The sequence below is a fragment of the Ochotona princeps genome, chromosome X, assembly GCF_030435755.1.
Source record: "Ochotona princeps isolate mOchPri1 chromosome X, mOchPri1.hap1, whole genome shotgun sequence".
Taxonomy (NCBI): Eukaryota; Metazoa; Chordata; class Mammalia; order Lagomorpha; family Ochotonidae; genus Ochotona; species Ochotona princeps.
Genome location: NC_080865.1, coordinates 21,579,642 through 21,606,103, shown reverse-complemented (window position 1 = coordinate 21,606,103; position 26,462 = coordinate 21,579,642). Strand labels below are relative to the sequence as shown.

Below are 26,462 nucleotides of genomic sequence, written 5' to 3'. Positions count from 1 at the left end.
ATCTAAAACAATTGAAGAGATCATATTTATTCATTTGAAAGGTATAGTTACATAGACACAGAGATAGAGAGAGAGAGAGAGAGAGAGAGAGAGAGAGAGAGAGAGAGAGAGAGAATATCTTCCTTCCATGAATTCACTATCCAAAAAGTTGCAACAGCCAGAGACAAGCTGGTTCTGAAGCCAGGAGCTTCCTCCTGGTCTCCCATGTGGGTGCAGGAGCCAAACACTTGGGCCATCTTCTGCTGCTTTCCCAGACCATTAGCAGGGAGCTGGATTGGAAGTGGAGCAACTGAGACACAAGCAGGACCCCATATGGGATACCAGTGCTGCAGAAGGCAGTCTTATCCGCTATGCCACAGTGCTGGCCTCCCAAAACTTCCATAACACACACACACACACACATATATATATATTTTTTTTGAAAGAAGTTTGAACAGATTGAATTTGAGAGAGGTTTTAGAAGAACTGGGATTGTCATGAGTTGGTTGTGGGGATGTACAATGGTATAGCTGCCCTGGAAAACAGTTCAGAAGTTTCTTTGTAAGTTTAGCACACACCAATCTTATAAAATCGTGTACACGATGTTATAGGCAATGAAAAAGAAAATACATGTCCACACAAAAAAGACCTGTACATTAATGTTCATAGTAGTTTCTTGCATAGTAGCCTTAACCTGAAAATAACCTAAAAGTCCATTAAAGAGCAAATTGATAAAGTAGCTGGGTTACAGGCAAACAGTAGAATACTATGCAGTGATAAAAGGGTCTGTGTGTGTGTGTGTGTGTGTGTGTGTATGTGCAAGAACTTAAACTGCAAGAAGGGCCCACAAAGCACACAAGAACGCTTCAGAAGTAACGGATATGTTTACGATTTTGAATGTGGCAATGGCTTCTAAAGTGTAAATGTCTAACAAACCATCAAATTATACATTTAAATCTGTAATTGCTAGTCATACTACAAGAAAGCCATGCAGGAAAAAAAGAGAGAGATAAAGCTATTTGAGCTCATTTTCCTTCAAAGATAACATAAATCATATTTCATTTCTTTGAGTCTACAGACCATTAATTGTCGATAAAGGTCTAAGATCTAAGTGAACTGTGATCAGCACCAAGTGAATGATGCAAATTTAATTTTTGACAAATTTTACAGTATGTTTTAAGAATTTCTAGAATATTACTGAACTGTGAGCTAATGCTATGATTTTACAGGTCTATGCACAAATATTATTTGTTCCAAAATGATAGTTTTGTGCACACGTGTTTGGTAGAGTATTTACAACTCACTTGGGATACCTGCATTCCATATTGAAGTACCTGGATTTGAGCCCTGGGTCTATTCCAGGTTCAAGTGTCTGACTAATGTTTACCATGGGAGGCAGTAGTTCTGGCCCAAGTAGTTTGGTCTCTGCTACCTATGTGGGAGGTTTGGAATGAGTTCCTGGTTGCTGGCTTTAGCATGATCTAGCCCTGGCTGTTGTGGGCATGTGGAGAGTAAACCAGCAGATTTCAGATTCTCTCTCCTTCTGTCTCTCCCTTTTTTTTGCCTTTAAAATAAATAAATATTAAAAACTAAATTTTTTTCCATCTGCTAAAGCTTGTTGCTAATTCTATGCTTCATACATTTCTGCTTATTTTTTAATAGTTTTCTACATTTTTGCTTCATTTTGTAATTCACTCATTTAAGAAATACTGATCGAATGCCTACCACAGGAATTCTACTGCCAAATATCAGCAGATGTATTGAGGACATGTGCCTCATAGAGTAGACTTTCAGAGGGGGAGAGAGATTTTTTTAATAAAGCAGTCAACAAAGTTATAGATTTTCTTAAGTGCCCTGAAGAAAGCAAACAGAACACTGTCTGTGATAATGACAGGAAATCTTCCTTAGATATGACTTAATTATACATTAACTCTGCAGTCTATTACTTCAAATGATCCCTAGTTATTACATTTACATAGTTGAATGCTACCACTATGTTTAGTTTGTTACTCCCAAGCTTCAGGCTGTTTCACAGAAAAGCTACAGTTGAACAGAAGGCACACTCATCTGACTTGTCTTCACCCTCCTGGTTTGCAGGAAAGCTTCTGGTCATTCCTACCACCTGCCTGAGAGCTGCTGGCACCCGTATACACACTGGCTGAAATCCTCACTGTATATCCTAGTGGTGTCTTGCACCTGCTTTCGGGGCACTTACCACAACTTGCAATTATCATGTGATGGATTAAAGTTATTATTATAATAATTTATAATAACCTCTTTTGAGGTTATTATACCTTCCATAAAGGCAGACAAGGTTTTTCAAGGGCTACTTTCCTATTATTGCGCACACAGTAGTGAATACCAGGACAACATGTTTATGGAGAAATAGCTTAAAGAAGGAACGTTCTCCCCACTTCAGTAAGTCCAAGGTTTAACCCTTCTGGTCCTCCCAAAGAGTGGATCTGTGAGTGACTTGGGCCCTGGGTCAAACAGGCTATTCCTGAAAGTTGGCTCTGAGGTTCACAGAATCATCCTATTTTAAAGCTGTATTTCCAAAACTCCCGATTCAGGTGATTTCTGACAAATTAACAAACGTTGGGGAAGCTCTGTTTTTGTGGAAGGGGAGAAATTGTAATTGAGCATGGCATGTGACGCCACCCCAACTTTGTGTTAGAAGGGTGGTACTGCGTGCTTAGGGGTGCTGACAGGCCCCACCTCCTTCTAATCTCTAACAGGAAGATACAGGGGCAGGCAGCATTGCACCTAGCAGTTAGGACACCTATGTCCCAAATCAGAGAACCTGAGTTCAAGTGTCCTTCTCTCAGCTCTAGTTCCTTTCTGATGTAGAGCGTATGAGGCAATGGGGATGGGCCAAGGAATTGGATTCTTGACACCCATTGGAACTGCTAGACTGCACTTGTGGCCCTCAGCTTCAGCCTGCCCTAGCTTAGTATCTATATTTGTATTTCCATCCACATATCTCCTAGTGCCTTAAGGGAGAATTTATAGCATGATGACAGTTATTATTTACATAAAGAAGCACTATGATAAACTATAGTAACATAAAGTTCACTTTGTGGCATTTATCTTTAAAAAGTGCATTTCTGAGTTTCCAGTCCTGCTTACAGAGCAGGCTTTCACATACAGCTTTTCATATGGCTTGAAATAGCCTTCTTTCTGCTTTCTAGAAGAATGTGCGGTGAAGGAGGAGAGGGGGTGGCTCGCTGTGGGAAAGTGGAGAATAGCGGCTTTCTGAATGCTGGCCATGACGTAGCCTGAGAACTGTGCGCAGCTGCTGGCCAAGTGTTTCACACGCAGCAGGGCACTGGGAAAAGCAATGAGGAAAACAAGCAGGGCAAACAAATGCAGAGGAAAGGGTGGGCGGGGTCCAACTTCAGGGAAGGCAAGATCAGCCTGGAGAAGGCCACGTAAAAGAATAAAGCAGTGAAAAACTGGAAGTAAGGGCTAATGTTTGAAAACAGGGGGAAAACATCACCCAAAATACAAAAGAAAGCAAATCAACAACAACAACAAACAAAAAACCTCATGAGGCGCATGAGCTCTGTGGCCATTTTAGGTACTTAGAACAATATGTAGATTTTGAGAATTTGGAGTTATGAAGACACAGAAATCCATGTGCTCATATATAAGAAAATAAACACATTTAATAGGGACACATTCCATTTTTAAAAGCCATAATAAAGTGCTTATCTTGTGCTGTAATGGTTACCTTCAGAACTGGCATAAACAGTTCCCAGTATAATTAATACAAAATCAATCAATACATAAAGATCAAGAAATGAAGTAATGTAATGAATACTTCCTAATGATTGGGATTCAAATCATAAAATGTTTGAAAAACCCCATCCTTTTCATCTTCCATTTTTCTGTCATTCCTGACAACTTTCTTCTCATTTTCTGTTTAGCGTAATACTTTTTCCCACCACACTCCCTTCATTCTGCACACTTGTCCTTAGGGTCTTAAACCTCCTGACGGCTCTCTCGAAAACTTAGACCATTCTTCCTTCCGGATGAGGAGGGCAGACTCCGGAATATTTGTGCCATGCTACTTTCAAGGCTATGTGACTATAGGCCTCATGAATAAAGCACAAGTAGCTGTAAAAACACTGGAAACCAAATGTTCTTAAGCTCGACCATGCACTTGGGACTCAGCACGTGCTAAGGGCCATCACCATCCTGGGCATTTGGACTTAGCATCCTTCAGTTTTCTACAGGGCCCGTTTTTATTTTCTCTTATTTTTTAACTGTTGAGGTTAAGCAGCAAAAACTGCTCTCAGATATGTTTTCCTCATTGTACTCTTTTCATGAGTCATTCCATTCCTAATGCCAATACACCTTTTTGTGACTTAACCTCTTCAACAATAAATACATTCTTTTTACTGTTTATTCTTTTCCTTTTTTTTTTTTTTGCCTTCAGCTTGTTGACAATATGCTAGTGGGCACATCAGACAAGTCTGTAGTGGAAATATTTGAAATAACCCAACATTAGTCTGTAACATATTAGCACTGTGCACAGGGGATTAGGCCTGCATCCCAGATCCAGATGAAATTTCATGCGATTGGTGTTGGGTTGGCCAGCTATTACAAGCATTTCTGGGAGTGAATCAACAGATTTAAGAAGTCACTCCCTCGTGCTCTCTCTGGCTTTCAAACAGAAAAAAAAAACCTAAAATAAGAATAATATATTTAGGGAACAGCACCATGGTTCCACTGGCTCTGCCTGCAAGAACCAGCATTCCATATGGATGTCATTTTGTATACCTGCCTCCCTATTTCCCATCCAGCTCTCTGCTTATAGCGTAGGAAAGCAGTGGAGGATGGCCCAAAGTCTTGGGAGTCTGCACCTGCTCGAGAGACCTGAAAGAAGCCACTGATCCTTGCTTCAGATCAGCTCAACTGTAACTATTGTGGCCATTTTGGGGGTGAAGCAGCAGATGGAAGATCTTTCCATCTCTCCTTCTCGCTGTAAATCTGCCTTTCCAATAAACATAAAAAAATTTAAAAAGCATAATATATGTTAATATTAATAATAAAAAGAATATGTTAGAGTAGTTTTTCTAAATGTTACTGCAACTTTCGGGAGAAGTGATTTCTAATTTTTTTTAACCGCGTAGATCCCTTAATTCATTTTCCCCAAACTGAAAGATCCCCATATGCTACAAGGAATTAATATCTGTGAATTGAGAAAAAGTGGTTACTTGGCAAAAATCTGTATGTCTTCAGTAGCAGAATTAGCTAGGAAAGAAGTAATACATATATGAGACGATTCTGTATTCAGGCCACACACAATGCTCAAGGTGGTCCAGGCCAAGTATGTGGCAGCCAAGGAGTGTCTGCACGTGCTAAGCAAGAGTAATGTGGGGAATGAATCACTCAGCCTGCTGACAAGTTCTAGGTACCTCCCAGGCAAGCTGCGCCATGTGGAGCAGGTGAGAACTGACATGAGAACGGGCTGCTACCTTGGGAAGACAGCTGATGATGCCAAAGACTTCCTCACAAGGAGGACAGACTTCCTCCCCAAGCAGATGGGGGAAATTCAACCTGCCCTGCAGGAGAATCATGCCATGAAACAGGCCATCATGATAATGATGAGCTACAAGATCGTGCTGCTGAAAGCTCTGGGGGAAGCCTATGCCACGGCCAAGGACTGAGGGCTTCTTGCAGAGATTGGGGCTAGGGAAGTTCCCAGGACTTTCTGTGCATGACTTGGGTGTGTGTGTCAGGGTCTGGGGCAGAAGTGTAGGGTGGGTACAAGCTCATGTTCAATATTCATCAATGTACCAGCCTGGCAGAAAATTTAAATAAAACGAAATATGTCGAAATACATATTTTTGGCTTCCATGTTAAACATTGTAGTTCGGGGAAAAATTCCATTATGTGGTCACAGGTAAGCAGCATCTCCTGGGAGCTTGATAGGAATTCAGGATTGCAGGTCTTACTGACTGCCTACTCAATCTGTGGGAATGGTTTAACGAGCTCTGTTGATGATTCTTATCCAGGCCAGGTTTTGAAAACCATGTTCTATGCCAGTGCTTTCTAACATAAACACAGTGAGAGGCACATATAGAATTTGAAATATTCTGGTAGCACATTACAAAAGTAGAAAAAGCAAATACTGTCAACTGTTTTGGTTACAGCACAGGTCATTTCGTTTATCTTCATGAAAAATACCCAAGTTAGAGTAATCACAAAAAATGAGTAAAATTCATTACAATAATGTATTTTACTTAACCAAATTTAGAAAAAACTATGATTTCAACATGTAATCAGTGTAAAAATACTGTAGAGATATTTCATGCTTTTAGATGCTAATCTTTAGAATCTGATTTGTATATTATTCTTATTTTTAAAAATTACCTGGTATTTTATTATTTTTTTAAATCTGAAAGGTAGAGAAACAAAATGAGAGACACAGAGATCTTCCATCTTCTGCTTCAGGTTCATCCCTCATCGCTCTACCCCTAAGTTCCCATAAGAGCCAGGGCTGGGCCAGGCAAAAGCCCACAGCCAAGAAACATAAGTGGGTGGCAGAGACTAAAGCACGTGAGCCATCACCTGCTGTCTCCCAGGTAAGCAAGAAGGAAAACTCAGCAGTGGTGGGGAGACCTGAACCCTGATAGTCCAACATGAGACACGGGCATTCCAGGTAATCAACTCTGTGCTAAATGTCTGCTACAGCTCCCATGTATTTCAGTTTCAACTGGCTTCATCCAAGGGCTCAGTAACTACATACAGCAGCCATTATAGGACGGTGCAGTTTTTTGACAATATGATTTGAAATAAAGAACACATAAATGTGTATACTGTATGTATAAGTTCCCTGTATTACTCGAAGTCTACTCAAGTTTCTCTCCTGGGTTTCCATGTTTCTGTGGCACTATAACACTCATCTAAAAAAGCCTTCTGTGTGGCATTATACTTCATTGCCCCAATCTGCATCTGAACCCCTCAAGATGTTGAATGAAAGTCATCTATTTTTTTCATCTTTTAAGCCTGATGGTAACTGACAAAGTGCTCAAAGTAGGGCAATAGTTCTCAACAAAGGGACTATGGACCAGTAGGGCTAACCTCAGTTGCTGGAAATGAAAGACCTTAAGCTTCATCCACTGCTACTGGATAAGAAACTCTGGAGGTGGGGCCCAGAGATTTGTGTTATAATAAACTTTACAGATAATTCTGCTGCTCATGAAAAGCTATTTTCTTGGAGAATGGTCCCAGACTCATCCTTTTCTCCTGGTCTAACTACAAGCAGAAATTTTTTAGGTGTTGTTAAAGGAAACAAGGAAGGACATGCCAGGAAGACATCATTAGCATCACTGAAGTGAGAACCTTGATGTCTTCTCCTTACCCCAGGCAGTAATAGGCCCACTTGATGGCGCAGCTCACCCAGCCTCCCTGCCTAGAAGGCATCCCATATTGCAAAGGAATTAGTAGAGAAAACACTCAAAATACAGTAACACATTTAAAGGATCAAATATTGTGTCCAGTGGTGATAAGCACAAACATATACAGCTACAAGTCCTACTTAGAAATCCTGTCACCAAAGTAAAAGAACATGAGCTTCTCTGTTGGGGATTTTCAACTGCCAAATAATTTTTCTACTGTGTTTTTTTTTCCACTGAAGTCACACAAGTACTCCTATGGACCAACTAAATCCTATTTCATGTCCTCATGCATACTTTTCTAATATGACTATATAGACCAAACCAGAGATCTGAGAAGGTATATTTTTTGTAGCATCAGGGATGTAATATTATGTCTATGTTTTGTTGATAACATGGAGTTACAGAGACAATAAAGGGAGCCAACATGGCAGTAACACAATAACACTCGCTGTGATGTTTTTCCTAATTGGTATTTACTTGAAAGCATAGAGAAAGATAGAGATCTCCTATCCATTGATTCGTTTCCCAAATGCCTGTAACAGCTAGGTCTGGGCCAGACCTAAGCTAGGAATCTTGATCTCAATCCAGATCACCCATGTGGTTTGCAGGGACCCAAGGACTTGAGCTGTAACCTGCTGCCTCCTAGAGTGCCGATTAGCAGGAATCTGGAGCAGAACTGAAACTCAAAATGAAGTACTTTGATAGAAGAATTAGGCATTCAAGTAGTATCATGATTGTCACACCAAATGCCTGCCACTTAAGATTAGATATGCAGTGAAATGGGTTTTGATCAGTTTGTCTTTAAGATAACATAATTACAATGTCTATTTGGTGCAAAGAAATTCAACCTTAACTGAATGAAAGAATGCAAGAAGCAACAAAGTGTGTCAGGGCCTGTGACAGAAAGTTGCCACAAAAGTGTGAAAATGGATTATATCAATGTTCACATGACTTTGAAAGACTCAGGAAATGTTTATGAAAAAAAGTCTTAATTCAAAATGCTATTCTTTAACATATTTAATGACCCTCATACTTGGAAATGCCCTCATTCAACTTTTCAAATGTTTACATTCCTTAAGTTACTACAATCAAGAAGCCATGTATGTTAGTCTATTTGTAGCTTCTGCCATTATCTGTGGCTTTACTCACGAATATAGAGAACTAGTAGCCATACCCCTGACACCAGCTGTGCTTACCAAATAAAGAGCATGGCCATACAGCTCCTCATGGAGTACACATTGCTTCAAAATGAAAAAGGCTTATCAACATGTTAACTTTCTTCTCATCTGGCTTTGCTATCCATTTTTACTTGATCAGACATTAGTACTGGTTCTGCTTTAAGAGCTAATTCATTAAAATCACTTTGGTTTGACTGATGAGCTCTAAAGGCAATGAAGAAGAAAATGGTCTAAAATTTTATATTTGCAATTATAAGTGTGATTTTTAAGGGTACACTGAACTGGGCTCATTAATCCATCGGTTTATAAAAGGAAGATTTCCAGGTTAATGTACCTGAGAATCATTAAAAGGAGAGAGGGAGTATGACAAAAAAGTAAAGTGTTTTACACCAGTGTTGACCAAAATAACTTGAAAGTATGACTTTGTTGGGGTCCAAATTTAATAGGACTCTGAGAAGAGGAAACAAAAGTGGTGTGAGAATTATACTTTGGAAGATGTGATTTAGATGTTCACCAACACTCATTTAACAAATTATGTGACTATAATTGTGTCACATAATGCTTACTTACCTGCAAAAAGGAATAATGAAAGCATGTAATCATAATGATACTATTGTACTCAACATGGCTGTGGAGATTAAATGAGAGAACGCTGGAGAGAAATCTTGGTAACAAAGGAATGATGGTTTCTATACAATAAATGTACTGTCAAACAATGAAGCAGTAATATCCACACCAATGTGTCCATTCTCAGGGAGCCAAGAGAATTGTATTCTCATAAAAGATCTCAAACCAGTAAAATAATTCAGATTCAAAAATAAATTAGAAACTCTCTAGACACTCTCTTTATATGAGCAAATTGTCACTGAATCATAATCTACTGCTGATAGTCATGTCTAGATAGCTTACCCGGTTTTACCATTTTGGCTGATATTACATAGTTTAAGAACCAGTGTGGTTTTCCCTTAAAATCAATTAATGAATCATATAATCAAACCCAGGACATTATAATATCAAGCAGATATAGCTTGACAGCATCTAATTCTGGTTTTTCTATTATACTAGTTAAAAAAATTTATTTTGCTTTATCTTCATTATTTGAAAGAGAGAGGAAGGGAGGGAGAGAGGGAGCAGGAGAAGGGGAGAGAGAGTTCTCCCATCTGCTAGTGCACTTCTAAAATGTGCACCATCCCTAAGGAGGGGCCAGGCCAAAGCCAGGGTCTCAGTCTATGGGAAACAGGGACATAACGATTTGAATCATCACTTGTTGCTCCCAGGGTGTGTGTACATTAATAGGAAGCTGGGATTGGAAGCAGAGCTGGCTTGAGTCCCGGCACTCCAATTACATAGGACACTGGTGTGTCAAACAACAACTTGCTATGCCAAATGTCAATTCCCATTGCTGTCTTCTCAAATTAAAAGCTTTTCTTTTCTCAGGTTCATATCTGCCTTCCATCCACTCTGACTCTCTACTCTGTTCTTCTTTGTCCTAACAAAGGAGTGGTTACGATTACAGACCAAGCAAAAAGTGGAAATCAACTCCACTGAATTTTGTGCAAAGCAAAATTTTAGATTTATCAGCTTTCTGCTAAAAATCCCTTTAAAGCACATCCTTAAGGTCAGGAACAAAAGTAGAAACACATGAAATTTTCTGCAACAAAAGCACATATCACAACTTGACTGAATTATGTATCGTCACAGTCTGTGTACATGCGGGTTTGGAGATGGAAAGTTTAAAGATAGAGTTATAGGAGGAGAAGCATCATTCCAACAAGTCACATCAGTTACTAGGAATAAATGAAGCCAAATCATCGGCTTTATTCCATATTTGTCTCCTTCAGATTTCCAGATATAGAATTATAGGACTAAACTGGATATAACCTTACAAAAAAATAGTCTCACTTTAAAAATGAGGCTGGTGTTTGGATAAGGAGGAGCCTGTTGATTGGCCCATGGGTTGAGTTGCTCCTTGTGATACCCACAGAGCATATTGGGGTGACTGAATTTGAATCTTGGCTCTCTTCTTGAATTTGGTTCCCCTGATTTCATCCGCTGGGATGCAGCAGGTGGTGGCGCAAGTATTTGAACCCCTGGCATGCATAGCAGGAGATCATGATTGAGCTTTCTGCTGGTCCAGGTAAGGGCCAACTATTTACACACACACACACACACACACACACACACACACACACACACACACACACACACACACGTATAAATGAATATATTTTAAAAATGTTTTTTAAAAATGAGAATAGGGAACGCTAATGTCAAGGATTTACAAAGATCTTCAGGAAGCACGTGGTAGACAAATCAACCATTTTGTAAAGAAATGGGCAAAGGAAATGAACAATTTTCAAAAGAACAAATTCAAATGGCTAATAGACATGAAAAATGCTCAGGCTCCCCAGCATCAGGGAAATACAAACAAAAACCACATTGAGTTTTTACCTAACTCCAGTGAGATTGGCCTACATTTAGAACTCTACTGACAACACCTGCTGGCATGGATGTGGGGAGAAAGGTATCTTTACTTTTGCTGGGAGATTAGGCTAGTAAAACCACTATGGAAGTCAGTATGGAGAGTACTGAGAACAGAAAATTGACCTGCTGCATGACCCAGCTATCCCATTTCTGGGGATATATCCAAAGGAAATGAAATCTGTACATGAGACTGTGACCTGTAACCCTATATTTACAGTGGCAGTAAGACAGGTTAAATGGTTTTCTCCAAAATCTGGCTAAATAATGGCAGATCTTAAGTTTGAAGTTAGTTTCTTTTAATATTCACTTGATGGACGCTCTTTTTACTACATCACATGGTTTCTTCTTACAGGTATTTTTCTCTACTTAGAACAAATTCTTATTTATTTTAAAGAATGAAAAAAAATTAAAGCATTATTTTCTCAGACTTCATGTCTAAATAAATGCCACAATTAGAGTGGTTTACTTAGTATTGATTTTTTTTTTAAAAAAACCATTTCCCCTTAGTGACGATCTTATATTTTCATTTGTAAATATACATATGGCTGTCACAAATCTTGTGTCACACTGTAAAAGCAAAGGTGGCACTTGCCTTTTTAAAATAACAGTTTAAATGTAATTGAAGAGGGTTTGAATGCAACAAATGTAGCCATTGGTTTTCTTTGGAATTACTTTCCTCACTTATGTTTAAAATGAAAACCATATTAAGGATGTAATGGATAAGATTTTAATAGTATTCAAGCACCATAGAAAAAACATAGAAAGCTAGATAATCACTTAACTATACTGCCTTGCTTTAGTCAATGCCACTTATTAACAATCTATCATACAAACATTTCAAGACTATCCATCACAACAAAAATTAAATTACATGAGCTCTCAAGAGGTCTTGAATTTGGAAGTAGTTTTTATTAAAGTTCTAGCAATTCTTCAACAGGACTCTCAATCACACCTCTAAATGGGCTGCCAATAGGAAAGTAACCTGGTTCAACATTATTTTTTTTAATTAAAACACTGATAAAAATGTTTTGAAATCTAGCATGCTCTCTGTGCTCGGATGCATACTATGTACTCTGTGAGAATGGAAAAAGACAGCAAATGATTCTGTCATTCTATGGCTAAACCATTTGAAGGGCTCTGCAGTGAAAAACAGCATCCTTCACACGGGGAGCATATATATGCACCTCCTCTATCAGCACATCATGTTCTGAGTTCTTCCCCCAAGTCTGGTACTGTACTAAGAGCTCTAAGAATTAGCTCATTCAAAAGTAAAGCAACTAGTTAGAGAATGAGGAAACTGGCAACCAGAGAGATGAAGTGTCCTTAAGGTCATGCAGCTGGTTAGTCAGATTCCAAAACCTATGTAATTCATTAAGACTTTTAATGTTAATATTGTGGAGGACTAGAATCACAGTGCTTAGTAGGTAACAGATTCTTTCCCAAGCACTTTCAACTGATTTAGACTTATTAATCCAATAACAAACTGATATTATATAAAAAGGATTCCATTAATTTAATTTCAGAAAAGATGAAGTAATTTGTATAAGGTCACACAGCTAGAAAGTGTGACCTTGAACACAATGATATTCCCTATACTTATCTTCTAACTAATGTGAAGTAGCCTATCTTCAGAAAAGATCATGAGCAGTGAGTAAAGAAATTATTTTCATTATTCTTTACAAATCAGCCTGTGGTTATATTGTAATCACAAGAAGCAACAATGTGCATGTTGCGCCTACCTGCAGAAGCTTCCATCTGGTGTTCAGGTCTTCCAAAGTGTTGAGGTTATATGGTGAGAGCTGAATGCCCAGTGTGGTGAGCTGGCGGCCAAGGTCATTGACATGGCTTACATTCTCTTTAAGGGGTGCAATTTCTCCTCGAAGAGCCTACATGAAATAATCAAGAGGAAGTAGGAATTTTAGGACATTTAAAGCAGCAAAGCAGATATAAAGCTGCTTGGAGTACAATGTTAATGATGATTGCTCTACACTATGATCTCCATGTTTGTATACTCCCGAAGTTCATGTGTTAAAATTCTAAGAAAGCCAAAATAAAAATAAATTCAAAAGGAAATCCCATTGGCCAGTTAGCAGGTGGGCCTTCTTGGAGGTGAGTTTTAGGATTAGCTCTCTGTGATTACTTCACTCTCCCTTCTGGCATATAAGGCTGCAGCTTAAGGGCATCATCTACGTGAGAAAAATCCTTGCCAGACATCGAGTCACTTCTTCTCTTGGTTTTGGACTTCCAGAACTCCATAACTGTGAGAACTAAATTTTTAGGCTTTGTAATCTACCAATAGAATTTTTGCTCTAGTACTGCAAATGGGCCGATATTCCACCAAGGTGATAATGCAGCCATGGGCATTTTATAATGAATGAATAATGATACCTCATATTTCCTGAGCTCTTCCTAGGTACCTGGTGTGACAAGCTCCATCCACAAGGAAAATTGTATTCCTACACAACAATCATGTGAGGTTGTAATTGGAGAATTTTCATTTTATGCCCAAGAAAATGTTTTGAGGTTAAAACTTGCCAAGGTCTTATGGGTAAATATTTGAGCAACCCAAGATACACATGCTAGTTTTCCTATCCACGAAGCACAAATTCTTAATTACTGTGTTGTATGTAGAAACTTCAAAAAGTTTGTGGAAAAAGTGGAAATAAAATCTTATTTGGTGCAAAAAGTTTTGAAATTTCCATGAGCATTTTACAGAATCCCTCATATGCATGGATTGCAAATTTCTTGAATGAAAATAAAGTTATCTTTAACACCATTTCCCCAGAAACTTTTTGAAGCATATCTCTCCAAAGAAATTTGCGGTTGACAAGGTAACCAGAAAAATTACAGTGCTTAATAGATTCTAAATTCTACTCATCTCAGAACTAGAAATGGATACTTACATTTACAATAAAAGACACACTCAATAATAACATAACGCATTCGTATTTTTAACCAACTACACATAATAAACAGTTAAGGTAGCAGGCTATTTTCTTGAACCCTAAGAGTCATTCCCTGGACTCCTGGCATTTTAGTCCTTGTAGCGGTGACTTCAGAAGGCTCCCTTGGGGCTTCTCAGCCATCCCTGAAGCACTAGAGCTGGAATCGCTGGTGCAGTGCATCACTGCAATCTGCTAGGCAGAGAAACCTTATGCAGATATGGGAAGGATATTACCATGCATCATATCTTCCCTATTGAGATGGCAGTTATGGATCTTTAACATGATGCATGATGTCCAAATGTTCCAATGAGCAATGTAGAAGGGACGAATTTCCTTACTTAGAAGAGCAGTTTGTGCAATATAATCTTCTGTGCACAAGGACAGTGTCACTCACTTGACGATACGTGCTGTTCTGACTTGCTTGATCCGGGCAGGTGTTATTTTTCTGTCTGGTTCACTATGTTGATAAACACACTGTTTCCACAAACCTCATTTATAACCCCTACTTTCCCTCTCATTTCAAGTGGAAGCCAGTGCATACTTAAACCAAGAATGTTGTTATCCTCTAATATCAACCTGGGGTTTGCATAATTAAAATGTAAAGAATAGCATATAAGTCTTTTAAATAGTTTTTTTAGGTACTACACAGCATTGCAATAATCATGCTGTTGACTTTTCGGCATGGCAGTTAAGACACAACTGTGGTACTTCCATATCATACTGGAATGCCTGTTGTGAAATCCTGCCTCTGATTCTAATTCCAGCTTCTTATGAATATGCAACCTGAGAGGCAGCGGGTGATTTCGCTAACAGTTGTATCCATCCTTCCCGTGGGGACCTTCACTGAGTTTCTGGCTCCCAGGCAACTGGGGAGGAAAGCAGTATGTAGGCAATCTCCATTTCTCTCTCAAATAAATCCAATAAAAATAAAAATAGATTTTAAAAGAGTCAGAATAAGTTCCCATGGAACATAGTGGGTAAAATACACACAGACACACATTCATATCTCTACAAAAAAGTGGTTCATAATAAGTTTGAGTAACAGGTTAGAAAACAGACATTTTTTAAAAGGTCAGTAGGGAAGCCTGGAAAAGGACAGTGCTCACAAAATGGAGTCCTTCTATTTTGGATAATAATATTAATTTCTGATAACCACAAATAATTATCATGTAAAAGGGCACCACAAGTCACAGTCAATTCCTGCAGGAGAGAAGGCAGAAGCTTTGAATACTGCGGCTGAGCCCTTTGTGCTAATCATCTCCTTTGCATGGCATGCAGACACTGAGTTGAACACCCATTCCAGTTAAGTGACAACTAAATTTCAGCTCCTCTTAGGTTGCGTTACACACATGATAAAAATCCTAGACAGAGATTTTAGTCCTATATCAATGTTTGAAGGATGAAATGGATTTAAAAATAGGCTCTCATCTTCATAATTTTTCTTCTTCTTTCCCTTCTCTTTATAACTTCTATTTGAAACATAAAGAGAGAACAAGTAGGCCAAAGTGTTCCTATCTGCTGACTCACTTACCAAATGCCCACAACAGCCAGGACTGCACCAGGACAAAGCCAGGTTCCCAGAACATCTGAGTCTCCCATGTGGTAGCAGGGATATGTCTTTAAACTATCATCTCCTACTTATCAGAGTGCATATTAGTTGGAAGCTGGATCATAAGTGGAGCCAGGGCAAGCCCCACTCCTTCATTTCATTTATTTTTCTCTCAGCTCTACACTGTCATGAGATCTTGGTGGAACTGTCTCACCCCTAACCAGCCACCATAGTTGAAGTCCTTAAAATTGATCTCTACTTCAGACTTACCAAATTAGCCAGCCTTCATTCCACCCAACAGATTCACTGGTACCTCTAACAGTCTCACAACAAAGTGTTCAAGTTATCTGTCAGTAGGTGTGATTCTTCTCCTCTCGTCAACTGAGCTGTCAATGGTGCGAATATTAAAACCATTAGCTAAGTATATATTCTCTACTCGTGGCTGCCAATTGCTACCGCAATTTCTTGAGTGAAAGAGATACCAGTTTGAAGAGAAAAAGTTTTATCTCTTCAAAACCCATGTAAAATACACTGGAAAGTTACAACCCTAATGATATGGAAGGATTTTCTATTCAGATTGCTTCTCATGTTTTCTGATGGGCTCACTCTATATTAAAGAAACTGGAAATCAGAATGCATTATTACTTTGGTTTCTAGAGAACTCCAATGAATGAATTTCCACTTAAAGACTTCATATGACAGTAAAATACTGGTGACTATTTGAACTTAAATTGCTTAAGAAATATTTTTATGACTCCTTCATTGAGCACATTTTCAACTGACTATTGAACTATAGTTTCTAATTTTACTGGAATAGAAAACATCCATGATTTTAGTACTACTACTATTTTACTCCCACCACTGACTGCTTTTACTAGTAATATCACTCAGAAAAAAAGAGCAACTGCTTGATTTAATTTGAATGCCTGCATTTCTACTAAGGTATTTGATACTGGAAGTTTTGATTGCAGAGGGGTCAGCAGATCAAGAGACAGTTTGGGGCAAAGGTTTACTTTATGGAGCGATCTTGATGGGGCTGAACATACTGAAGGACTTCAGGGAGCTAGACATCGCAATGGGACGCTAAGCATATGAGAGTGTTTCAGCAGGTAATAGTGAGGGTGAAAAGAAAAAGGAGAACACAGAGTGTGCAAGTCAGTGGTGACACTGGCATTTGATCCACATGCTGGTGGCAGGTTGCTGCTGCAGGCTGCCAGCGCTTAGATCCGTGCATAAGAGGAGCATGGTCTCTTATACATGGAATCACAAACACACATAAAGGGTGAATACAGGTACTCTGTCATTTAAATGGTTGCTACTTTGGGTTTGATTATATCTCAAATATTAGAGATTTTAGTACCATAAGCATAAATTGATGTTTAAATTATTAAGCTCTATACAGAAAATGTCAAGCAGTAAAGTTAACTCTGAGCAATATGATCTGCTATTTAAATGATACCAGGATTTCATTAGGCCTTATTTTAGCTTGGAAGCAGTAAGTGAGAAAACATTGAAGGAAGCCATTATACTGTGGATTTCCTTTCAATCACTTAAACATCTGGAATATGTTCTCCACAAAAGAGCAAGCCAAGGCTAATTTTATTATGACTAGTTTCATGCAGGCAGAATTTTCACTTCATTAAATGTTGTCTGATTATAGACAGAAAAGTACTGATTTGAAATGATATATATGTGTATATATGTATATATATTTAATATGTTGAGTTTTTTCTTCTTTTTATAAAATTAAATTGCCTGTGAGATTGCTTATGCAGTTAAGGATTTGTTCAAATATATATTTAGAATTATAGTTATCAATTTCCTTGACAAAAAAGAATTATCTATCAACAGGCGAGTAATATTGCTGTAAATTCTTTATTATTTGAGAGGCAGACACACAAAGTGAAAGACAGAGAGAGAGAGAGAGAGAGAGAGAGAGAAAGAGGGAGAAAGAGAGAGTGCAAACGAGCTCTCCCATATGCAGGTTTACTTTCCAAATGGCTGCAATGGCAGGACTGGGCCAGGCTGAAGCCTGGTTTGTAGATCTCAGTCCAGGTCTCTGACATGTGCAGCAGGGACCTCATCTCCTCAGCCATCACCCTATCAGGGTGCATATTAGCAGGAAGCTGCATGTAAACAGAGGTGACACTTGGATCTGGGCACTCCCATATTGGGTTTGGGCATCCCGAGAAGCACATTAACCACCATGTCAAACTGTTAATATTTTAATTGTCTGGAAAGTTTGACATGACTAAGTTTATTTTTACTGCAAGGCAAAGTTGGTTTGAAAGATTCAAGGATTATCGAGGGAATTACACATACAGGGTCACTATTTCTCCTGTGAAGCAGGAGGCAGGAGACTTGGCACAGCCTGGTGTGTGATACTCATTGACCACACATAAGAATTAAGGGAAAGTGGAAACATTTGAATTAGTTGCACGAGGCAGTGTGAGAAAAGTTAACCTAAGCAAGGCAGTGAGGTTTCTGGATACTGTTGCGGGTCTATTTTGAAGCTGGAATCAATATTTCTTAGCAGAACCAATCTGCCCGAATTCCTCACTTTCCAACAGTGATCCGTACAAGCATGGATAAAGCAGTTGATCCAGGTTTGGGGTTTTGTTATGTGATTCGTGTACAAACCCTTATGGGTAAGGGAGTTTTGCTTTTTATCCCGAATGTGATTGAAAACAGAACAGTGGAATCTAAAGTGGATTAAGGGTAAAGTGAAGCAATATACAGTATACAGTAGATGCAGGGAAAGTAGAGCGGTCAATTGTGGAGCTCTAGGATAATCTAAGTAAGGTCACAGCAAGAGTTGCCTCAAGCCACTTCAGTGTGCACAGGCAAACTAGATGGAATGGAGTTTCTGGGATGCTTAAATTAGCTCTGTCAGACTTGTCATTTATGAGTTTATTTATGAAGGGAGGAAGGGATGGAGGGAGGGAGGAATGGGAGAGGGAGAGGGAGAGAAAGAGAGAGAGAGGGAGAGGGAGAGAGGGAGAGGGAGAGAGGGAGGGAAAAAGAGAAGGGGAGAGAAGCAGGCAGGGAGGGAGGGAGGGAGATAAGAAGAAGAGAGGGAGGGAGGTAAGGAGGGAGGGAGGGAGGGAGGTAAGGAGGGAGGGAGGGAGGGAGATAAGGAGGGAGGGAGATAAGAAGGAGAGAGGGAGGGAGATAAGGAGGGAGGGAGGGAGATAAGGAGGGAGGGAGAGAGAGGTATATATAGAGTTTTATTTTTATATAACTGGTACTACTGAGAGTCTAAACATTTTCCTTTACTGGGGATACTACTTTTCTTCCTGAAATCCTAAATTGCTAATTCATAGAGGTCCTGTTTCATTAGGAATTCAAAAGTAGTAGGGATTGACAATGACGTATTTGCTTCAGATACGAAATACTGATTATCTGCCTGTCTCTGTATGAGAAAACCTCAATGAGCAAATGTTTGCAAGCCAAGACTTTGGAAAAACAGTTAAGAAAAGAGTACGTGTTAGGCAAATTCCTAGGTTTCTTCATGTTAAGTTATTCCTGAGCAGTTTAAGAAGATCAAACAAATCACATACTGCAGAGAGGCCATCATGAGCATGTACACTGGGACTCTTCCACGTGGCGCAGGGAAGCCCTCACAGTCTAGTCAGCCAGGCCTTAGAGCAGGCTGAGGGGTAGGTTTTTGTTTTTTTTTTTTTTCTTTTTTTCCTGTTGCTTCTGCATTTCTGAGGGTCCATGTCATCCTGATGTGACCAGGAGAATGAAGTTCATATCTTGCTCTGCTCAGGGCACCAGTGGCCTTTTGGGATCTCTAAAAGAACCAGAGAAATGAGCTGCTCAGCTGCATTCAAAAGAAACGTAAGATGAAGTGTATGCAGGATGTCCATGAAATGCACTTGGAGACTTCCATTGCTATCTGTAATTCTTGGCTTTTTTCTCTGCCTGATTTGCTTTCTGGTATGGTGGCCAGGATGTAGGTTCAGATCTTATTTTAGATACTTACTGCCTAGAGCAGGTTTCAGAGAAACAGAATTTAGTGTTAGAGAAAGAGAGAGAAACAGGGCAAGAAAGGTAAGATAGTGTGTGTCCTCGACTACAGTTTAGCATCACTCTGATCCCATAGGGAACTGCACAGGGCAGACTAAATCACTAGTGAGTCCCACTGTGTACCACTGTTAGGCTGGGGCTGATGTAACTCAGTCAATGTGGTTTTCAGGCCTAGAAAGACTCTCTGGAAACCTGTGCAATGGTAACCCATTGACAGGCAACAATCTGGCTGGGGCACCAACAGCAACCACTACACAGTAAACTTCATGTGGTTTCCCAATCTCTTTCCACTTGGACTTTATTTTCTTAAGGTGACTTCTTGTATTTAAAATTGGAATTTGTCACAGATTTAAACCAAATCAAAACAAACAAACAAACAAACAACTTGGAGATAGTACCTTTTCCTTAAGATCAAGTCCCAAGTTGTTACCGGATCCTGAAAGGCTGTGTGATACTGAGAAACTAAATGAACATAAGTCCTGCTTTTTATATCACTTTTGCCTCTGGTAGAGATAAGCTTAACAGTATATTATGGCATTGAAACATGCATTTTTTGATAGAAGTGTGATTGCATTTCATTTTAACAACAGTTTTACTGTGGTAGCCTGAAGGCAAAATATTCTGTGGCTTCTTTCCATTGTCTTCCTTGCATTTAGCTCTCTGGGCAATTCTTATAAACTTTCATAACTTTCATATTTGGGCATGATTGCCTTTGACGAGCAAATTATAAAAACATGAATAACCACAGACTCAAAACTAATGCTCTAGTGTGGCATAATCAGGGTGACTTAGGAGAAGTTAAGTTTTTAAAAATTAGATAAGCAAAGCAAATTTGTAGGCATGAGGAAAATTGCTATTTTTATTTCCCCATCAATGATCAGTAATGATACCTTAACTATGATTTTCTTTCAGACTCAAGACACTTCCGAATTTGTGACATTAAAAATAGTAATTAACTGCTGTGTTTTTTCCCCACAAAGAATCCACATGCTTCAATGCAAAATATCTAGCTTTTCTTCATATTTTTGTAGAACACACATTCAAGAAAAAAAGCATAAAATTCTTTCTTAGTAATTCGCTCTTGTCATTTATCATCATTCCTCATATTTCAGGATATGGCTTCACAGTAAGGCTTATCACCTCAACATTCTTAAACTGAAAACTGAATTACAGTGTTATCACACTAATGGTTTCCATTCTCTTTTTTATGTATGTTCATTTGTTTTTCACACACATAACTTAGAAATGAGAGCTCAAATAGCACTGATCCAAAAGACAGGTTTTTACTTTTAAAAGCAAAAAAAATCTTAGTTATTTTATTTCCTTGGAAACCTGTTTCTATAATTTTAACTCCGCTAATTATTTTCCCTCTATTGTGAAAAAGCAAACAAAAAATACAAACCATCTCAAGCTTTTCATAATTTTGTTATGACACTTTAATTAAAGCAAATAAGAAGGCAGCTCATGAGTGTTTTCCAATGGTTAAATGCAGAATATATATTATTAAAGTAAAAAGTTTTCAAATGAACACAAATAAATCATTGAAGCAGGGTATGTTCTAGATCGCCAAGGAAACAAAAAAAAAATGCCGATACTTGGTTCCTGAGAAATTGTACCTCGATGTCACAAAACACAAAGCAAAATGGCAGTTCATGAAATAAGTTAAGCTATTTAAAAATAAGTAATAATCCATAAACCATTAAGAATATCAAACACAAAGTTATTGATCTTCAAACCTAGGAGTTATTTTAGACTGATTAAGTAGCACATTTAATAAATGGAAACATTTCATGGTGTGTTAAAGTACTATCTTACTCTCTGCCTCCCCTATATGGCCCAAAATATTAGTATGAGCAATTTTAAATAACAATGTGCATCATAATAACGTGGGATCTTGTTAGCAGAGAGAACAATGTGTCTCATTTCGTGTTTTTGGTTGTTTATCCAAGGTGATCTTGAGAATTTGGCAATTCTGACAAGCACAATGTGTTGAATTGCTAGAAGCCACAATGCTTATTCCTGGTTTAGATCCCACTTGCAAGATATGCCCTCTGTTGGGAGTTTCACATTTCTATTTTCTGCTTACCTGCTTCTTTTCCATACAAATCAGAACTCAGTTAAACATGACTATTAGTGAGAGCTGGAATGTGTATTTGGCCTCGTGGTTAAGTTGCCTGCCTCTTTATCAAAGCCCAGATTCAGTAGCTGGTCCCAGCTATTTACTCCAGCCTGTTGTCAATGCAAACCTGGGAGACAACAGTGGTGGCTCAAATGACAGGGTTAGTGTCACCCATGTGGAACGCTTTTATTCAGAGAGGAGAGGTGCATTTTGGCACAGCAGGTTAAATTGTGACTTGGGTTGCCTTCATGCTATATCGTCTCAGCTTTTCTGTTTCTAATTCAGCTTCTTATCAATGTATATAAAAGGCAATGGGGAATGTAAAACATACTTGTGTTCCTGCTACCCATGTGGGAGACTTGGATTGAGTTCCAGGATTTTGCCTGGCACAGCTATTGGAGGCACCAAGAAATGGAATGGCAGGTGGAAGTTTTGCTTCTGTGCCACACTCTGCCTTTCTCTGTTGTTCTGCCTTTCAAGTAAATGAACAAATATTTTTTTCAAATATATTTGTTCATTTGAAAGGTAAAGAGAGGCAGAGAGAGGGAGGAGAACAAGCAAGATCTTGTTTATTCACTGGTTTATTTCCAAAATGGCTGTATCAGTCAGGGCCAGAGCAAGGAAAACCTGGAGCATTCAACCCAGGTCTCCCACATGGGTGGTAAGACCAAGCATTTGGGCCATCTTCCACTGTTAATCCTGGCATGTTAGAGGGAAGCTGGATCGAAAATTGAGCAGCCGGAACTTGAACTAGCACCTATGCAGGATGCCAGCATCATAGGCAATAACAACCCACTGCTTTACAATGCCGGCCCCACAAAATAAATATTTTCAAATGGAAAAACATAGATGAGTAGAAAGTATTTATTCCTGGGTTTTCCTTCTGAAGTAAATGCTCTCTTTCTTTTAGTTTCCAATATTCCATTTTAACACTAATCAGTTTCCAAGTGTTTGTTTGCCTATTTATGATTTAGTGTCTATTTCTTTGAAACATCAGGAAATTAAGATAATTATGTACTATTCTTTCACCAGCATGTGCCTACACTTACATATTATAATCTCTCAATATATTTTTATTTAAAAATAGCAGCCAAGAGAAATTAGCACTTTTATATTAATATCTAATAGGTGAAGCCAATAGCTGTTCTCAAATTATTTTCATAGACATCATTTCCTCTGAAATCTAATGGTTTCCAAATAACAGAAACTTGCTCATTTTCTTAAAATTCCATATCTGGATTATTTATATCTGCCACTTGATTTATTTTATGTAGGAGCATGTGCTCATTACTGAAGCATCTCTAACCTTTTGAGTAAGAACATCCCAGCTTCAATACCAACCAAGTAGTTTTCTTAAAAAACGGAGCAGGTGAAAAAAAGGCAGGGGGCAGGCAGAGCTAATCTTTCAAGGAAACTATGTTCTACTGGTAGTGGTACACATCGGTCTACCTTTTGGAGAAATTTTCAACAAGACTAAACACAAACCCTGAGAAGTTACCTGACAGAAATCTTTCCTCTCTGTCCTTTCTCACATAGTTAGGAGTATATGAAATGGTAAACAACGAAGGCCTAATCCTCACTGTACCTACATTAGGGCCCCAGGATACAAGAATTAACCTATAATGAAAAGTTATTCTCCTACATGGCTGGGAGACACTCCAGTGGAAGCATGATGGACTTGGGAAAATTCACAATGGACAATGATTCTAGAGAGGAGAATGGAGAGGGGAGGGAATTTGGGGAGGGGGGAGAAGGAGAGCCTACCGCCAACTAAATTGTATTAAAAAATAAAAAATATTAAAAAGAAAAGAAATGGTTGCTGTGTAGTGTTGTGTAGTGAAATCCAACTTAAATGCAAACTGGGCTCTGCTGCCAAACTGGTGAGGATGATTATGCAATGGCAATATCTCTTTTTCTGGAAAGTAGTGTCATTTTCTACTTCGCCCAAGCAGGCAATTGAGATTCTAGATGCTTAGTTAAGATCACAGATGATCTCTCGTTCCCTTTGTTTCCCCTCCCCCTTTCCTCTCATTTTGGGTAGGGGTTTCCACTAAAAGTTATTTAATGATACAAGTCGAGGGATCATCAAATAGTAATACACATCAAAGTTCATTTACAACTATTTTCCACATATTTCCTCTTGTGCAGAAAGGGAGTAAGAACTTGGACACTTAAGGGGTGCTATGAGGATCAATGAGAAGGTAGTTCTTGTCTTTTGCTCTATCTATAAACAGTTAAGCACTGTGTCAGGCACGACTGGGAATACAAAACCAATCGAAGTCCTATTCATATCAGCTCAGGGATACTAAAAGATGCGAGAAATAAATTAAGCCAGGACAGAGAGCCACAGATTAAGCTCCTTTTATAAGTAGCTGCCTCTTTGGAGACAATACCTGACTTCACCTCAGAGGGTCCTCTCTTTCCTCACTCCTCAATCATGTAGCATTGCAAAGTCTTCTAGAACTAGAGATTGGGAAAATACGTATGAAAATGATACAAGAGGAGGCAGTATGGTAGAGAAAGATACATGCATAGACTTTGAACAAAAGGTAAGAAGTAGAAAAGATTAATGTTGTTCGAGCAAGGACTAATAATTTCTAATAAGCTAAAACACGAGGCATGTGTCAATTGTAAAAGATGAATTGTAGGTGTTTTCTTGGAGTAAGATTATAGTGAGTGTTGAATGAGCTTGCTTTGTAGATAATAAAGGTTTGTGTAAAGGGTAATGGCATGTTCTTGCCAACTCCTATAGTTACATTTAATTATTTCTCATCCAAAACCACATTTTATAATCACTAGGTACTATGCACATACGTGCTATGTCTAGATCCACAATGAAAAGGAAAAATTGGAATTAGCTTCAGTTATTATCCAAGATGGACAGTTTTAGTGTATTATTTTTTAAAAATGTGATTCATGCAATGAGAAATTGGGTCTCGAGTTTTGTAAAGTGCCAAGAAGGATGCTCAAGCAGGTCATGAAAGACTCCTTGAATAGATGTGGAGACTAATGTCATCCCCCAAGGGAAACGACAGAAAACATGTGTCTGTGATCATGACATGTTCATATGGAAAATTTCAAGTAGAATAGTATAAGTTTGGTTATTGCAAAAAAGAGAAAGAGTAGCAATCAGTGTTTGTGGGTACTGGCAAGAAGTAACAATGGTTAGAAACAAGAGAATAGCAATTGGGAGCAAATAACCTTAACCTTAGGTATCTAACTTATATATCTTAGGCATCTAAGAGAGAGTATTTTTTCCCTATAGTTTTGTATACATGTGTCTTAATTTATTCTATAAAATAATATTGAGCACATATTACTGCCAAGGAATGTTCCAAACACTGGCCATGTAGCAGTGCAAAAAAATAAATGGAATCTTTGTAATTAAGCAACTGTATAGCTATCACTTCAACTTAAGTTATTGCTGATAATATATAGGCATTTAAGGAAACAAATTCCAAGTGATATGTGTTCACAAGAATAAAATGCAACGTTTTAGACCAAGAAAATCCACAACAAAATACATTGCAAATGACATTGTCTTTAATAATGAAGTGTCAAGGTAGTTCGAAAGATAGTTGTATTTGGCACACATGGCTAATAAAATGAATTCTGTTTTCTAACTTGCATATGTCATCTTAGGTTTAAGATGACAGAATTTGACTGTGCTATGGGGAAAATTATAAATGACTCCATTGAGTCCAAAATAATGCAAAATTCCAGAGAACAAAACTTTAAAAGCAAGTATGCTTTGAAGCAGGAGTGGCAGGCTTTTAACTACATGAAGAATAAAGCATTTACCCCAGGAATCAGTTCTTCAAAATAAAATAGAAATTTATCTTAGTGTTAGATTCTGCAACCTCATTCTGATTAAGGGAGTTTGACATTTCAGGGTCAAATCCACTTTTAAAACTTAATAAATATTGAAGTTTGTAAACAAAGAGCATAACAATGATATGTGGACCAATTTTCAAAAACATTGAAAATCAATGTGTTTTTACACTGCCTAATTCAGTTAACTCAATTCTGTTATGCATACTTGATTTTAGTGGGTTTGACCATAATTCTTTCAATTATACATTGAACATGTATCAAACTATTTTTGATGTAAAATCCCCTTTATTCATCACCCCCTGGATTACAAAATAAGGTGTGGTTGTTTTTAATGATTGTTATTTAAAGTTAAAACAACTTTGAGACTTGTTTTGGTTCTATTTATTCCAGAATTGTTACTACATATATCACTTCTCCTATACCATAACCGTGAACTTCTTTGAAGTGACTTAAAATAAGGATTTACCACACATTTGGGAAAAATCTCGTTTTCCCCATAACTGTAATTTAAACTCTTTTCTACTTTTCCCCAGTTGTTCCTGTACTTTCACTGTATACCCATCTTCTTGTCTACACACAAACATATGCCTTTCTCCATGAACACATGTTCCACAGGTTAACAAGGAACATTATAAAATATACAAACTCTTGGAGCTACCAGCAGATAGTCACATCTAGTAGTCAGGCCTTCTTTCAAAAATGCTACATGGTTGTCTCAACTATTCTGAATGTCCTGGGTTTCAGAAGCTCTATAAACTAGCTTCCTATAGTCATTCCATTTATCATAAAATTATGTGGAGGATTTTTAAATTCACATACTGCACCTGGTAAATGTGAAAAATATTACACAAAGTGAAAAATCATGTGTGTGAATTGTTTTCATTTTAACTGGCATTTTGGAAAAGTGGTTCAGGCCTTGCTGCATCCTATACTGGG

At 38.3% G+C, this 26,462-nt stretch overlaps 1 protein-coding gene across 5 annotated transcripts in view; it reads right to left on the bottom strand.

Annotated features, from left to right (window-relative positions):
• The window catches only part of DMD (dystrophin), a 1,951,117-nt gene that overhangs the window by 327,236 nt on the left and 1,597,419 nt on the right, over positions 1 to 26,462 (bottom strand). For all 5 annotated transcript variants that reach the window (XM_058659083.1, XM_058659078.1, XM_058659079.1 and 2 more), the window contains one exon: positions 12,787 to 12,933. In XM_058659083.1, the coding sequence (XP_058515066.1) occupies positions 12,787 to 12,933 (147 nt within the window). The remainder of the gene's footprint in view (positions 1 to 12,786; positions 12,934 to 26,462) is intronic.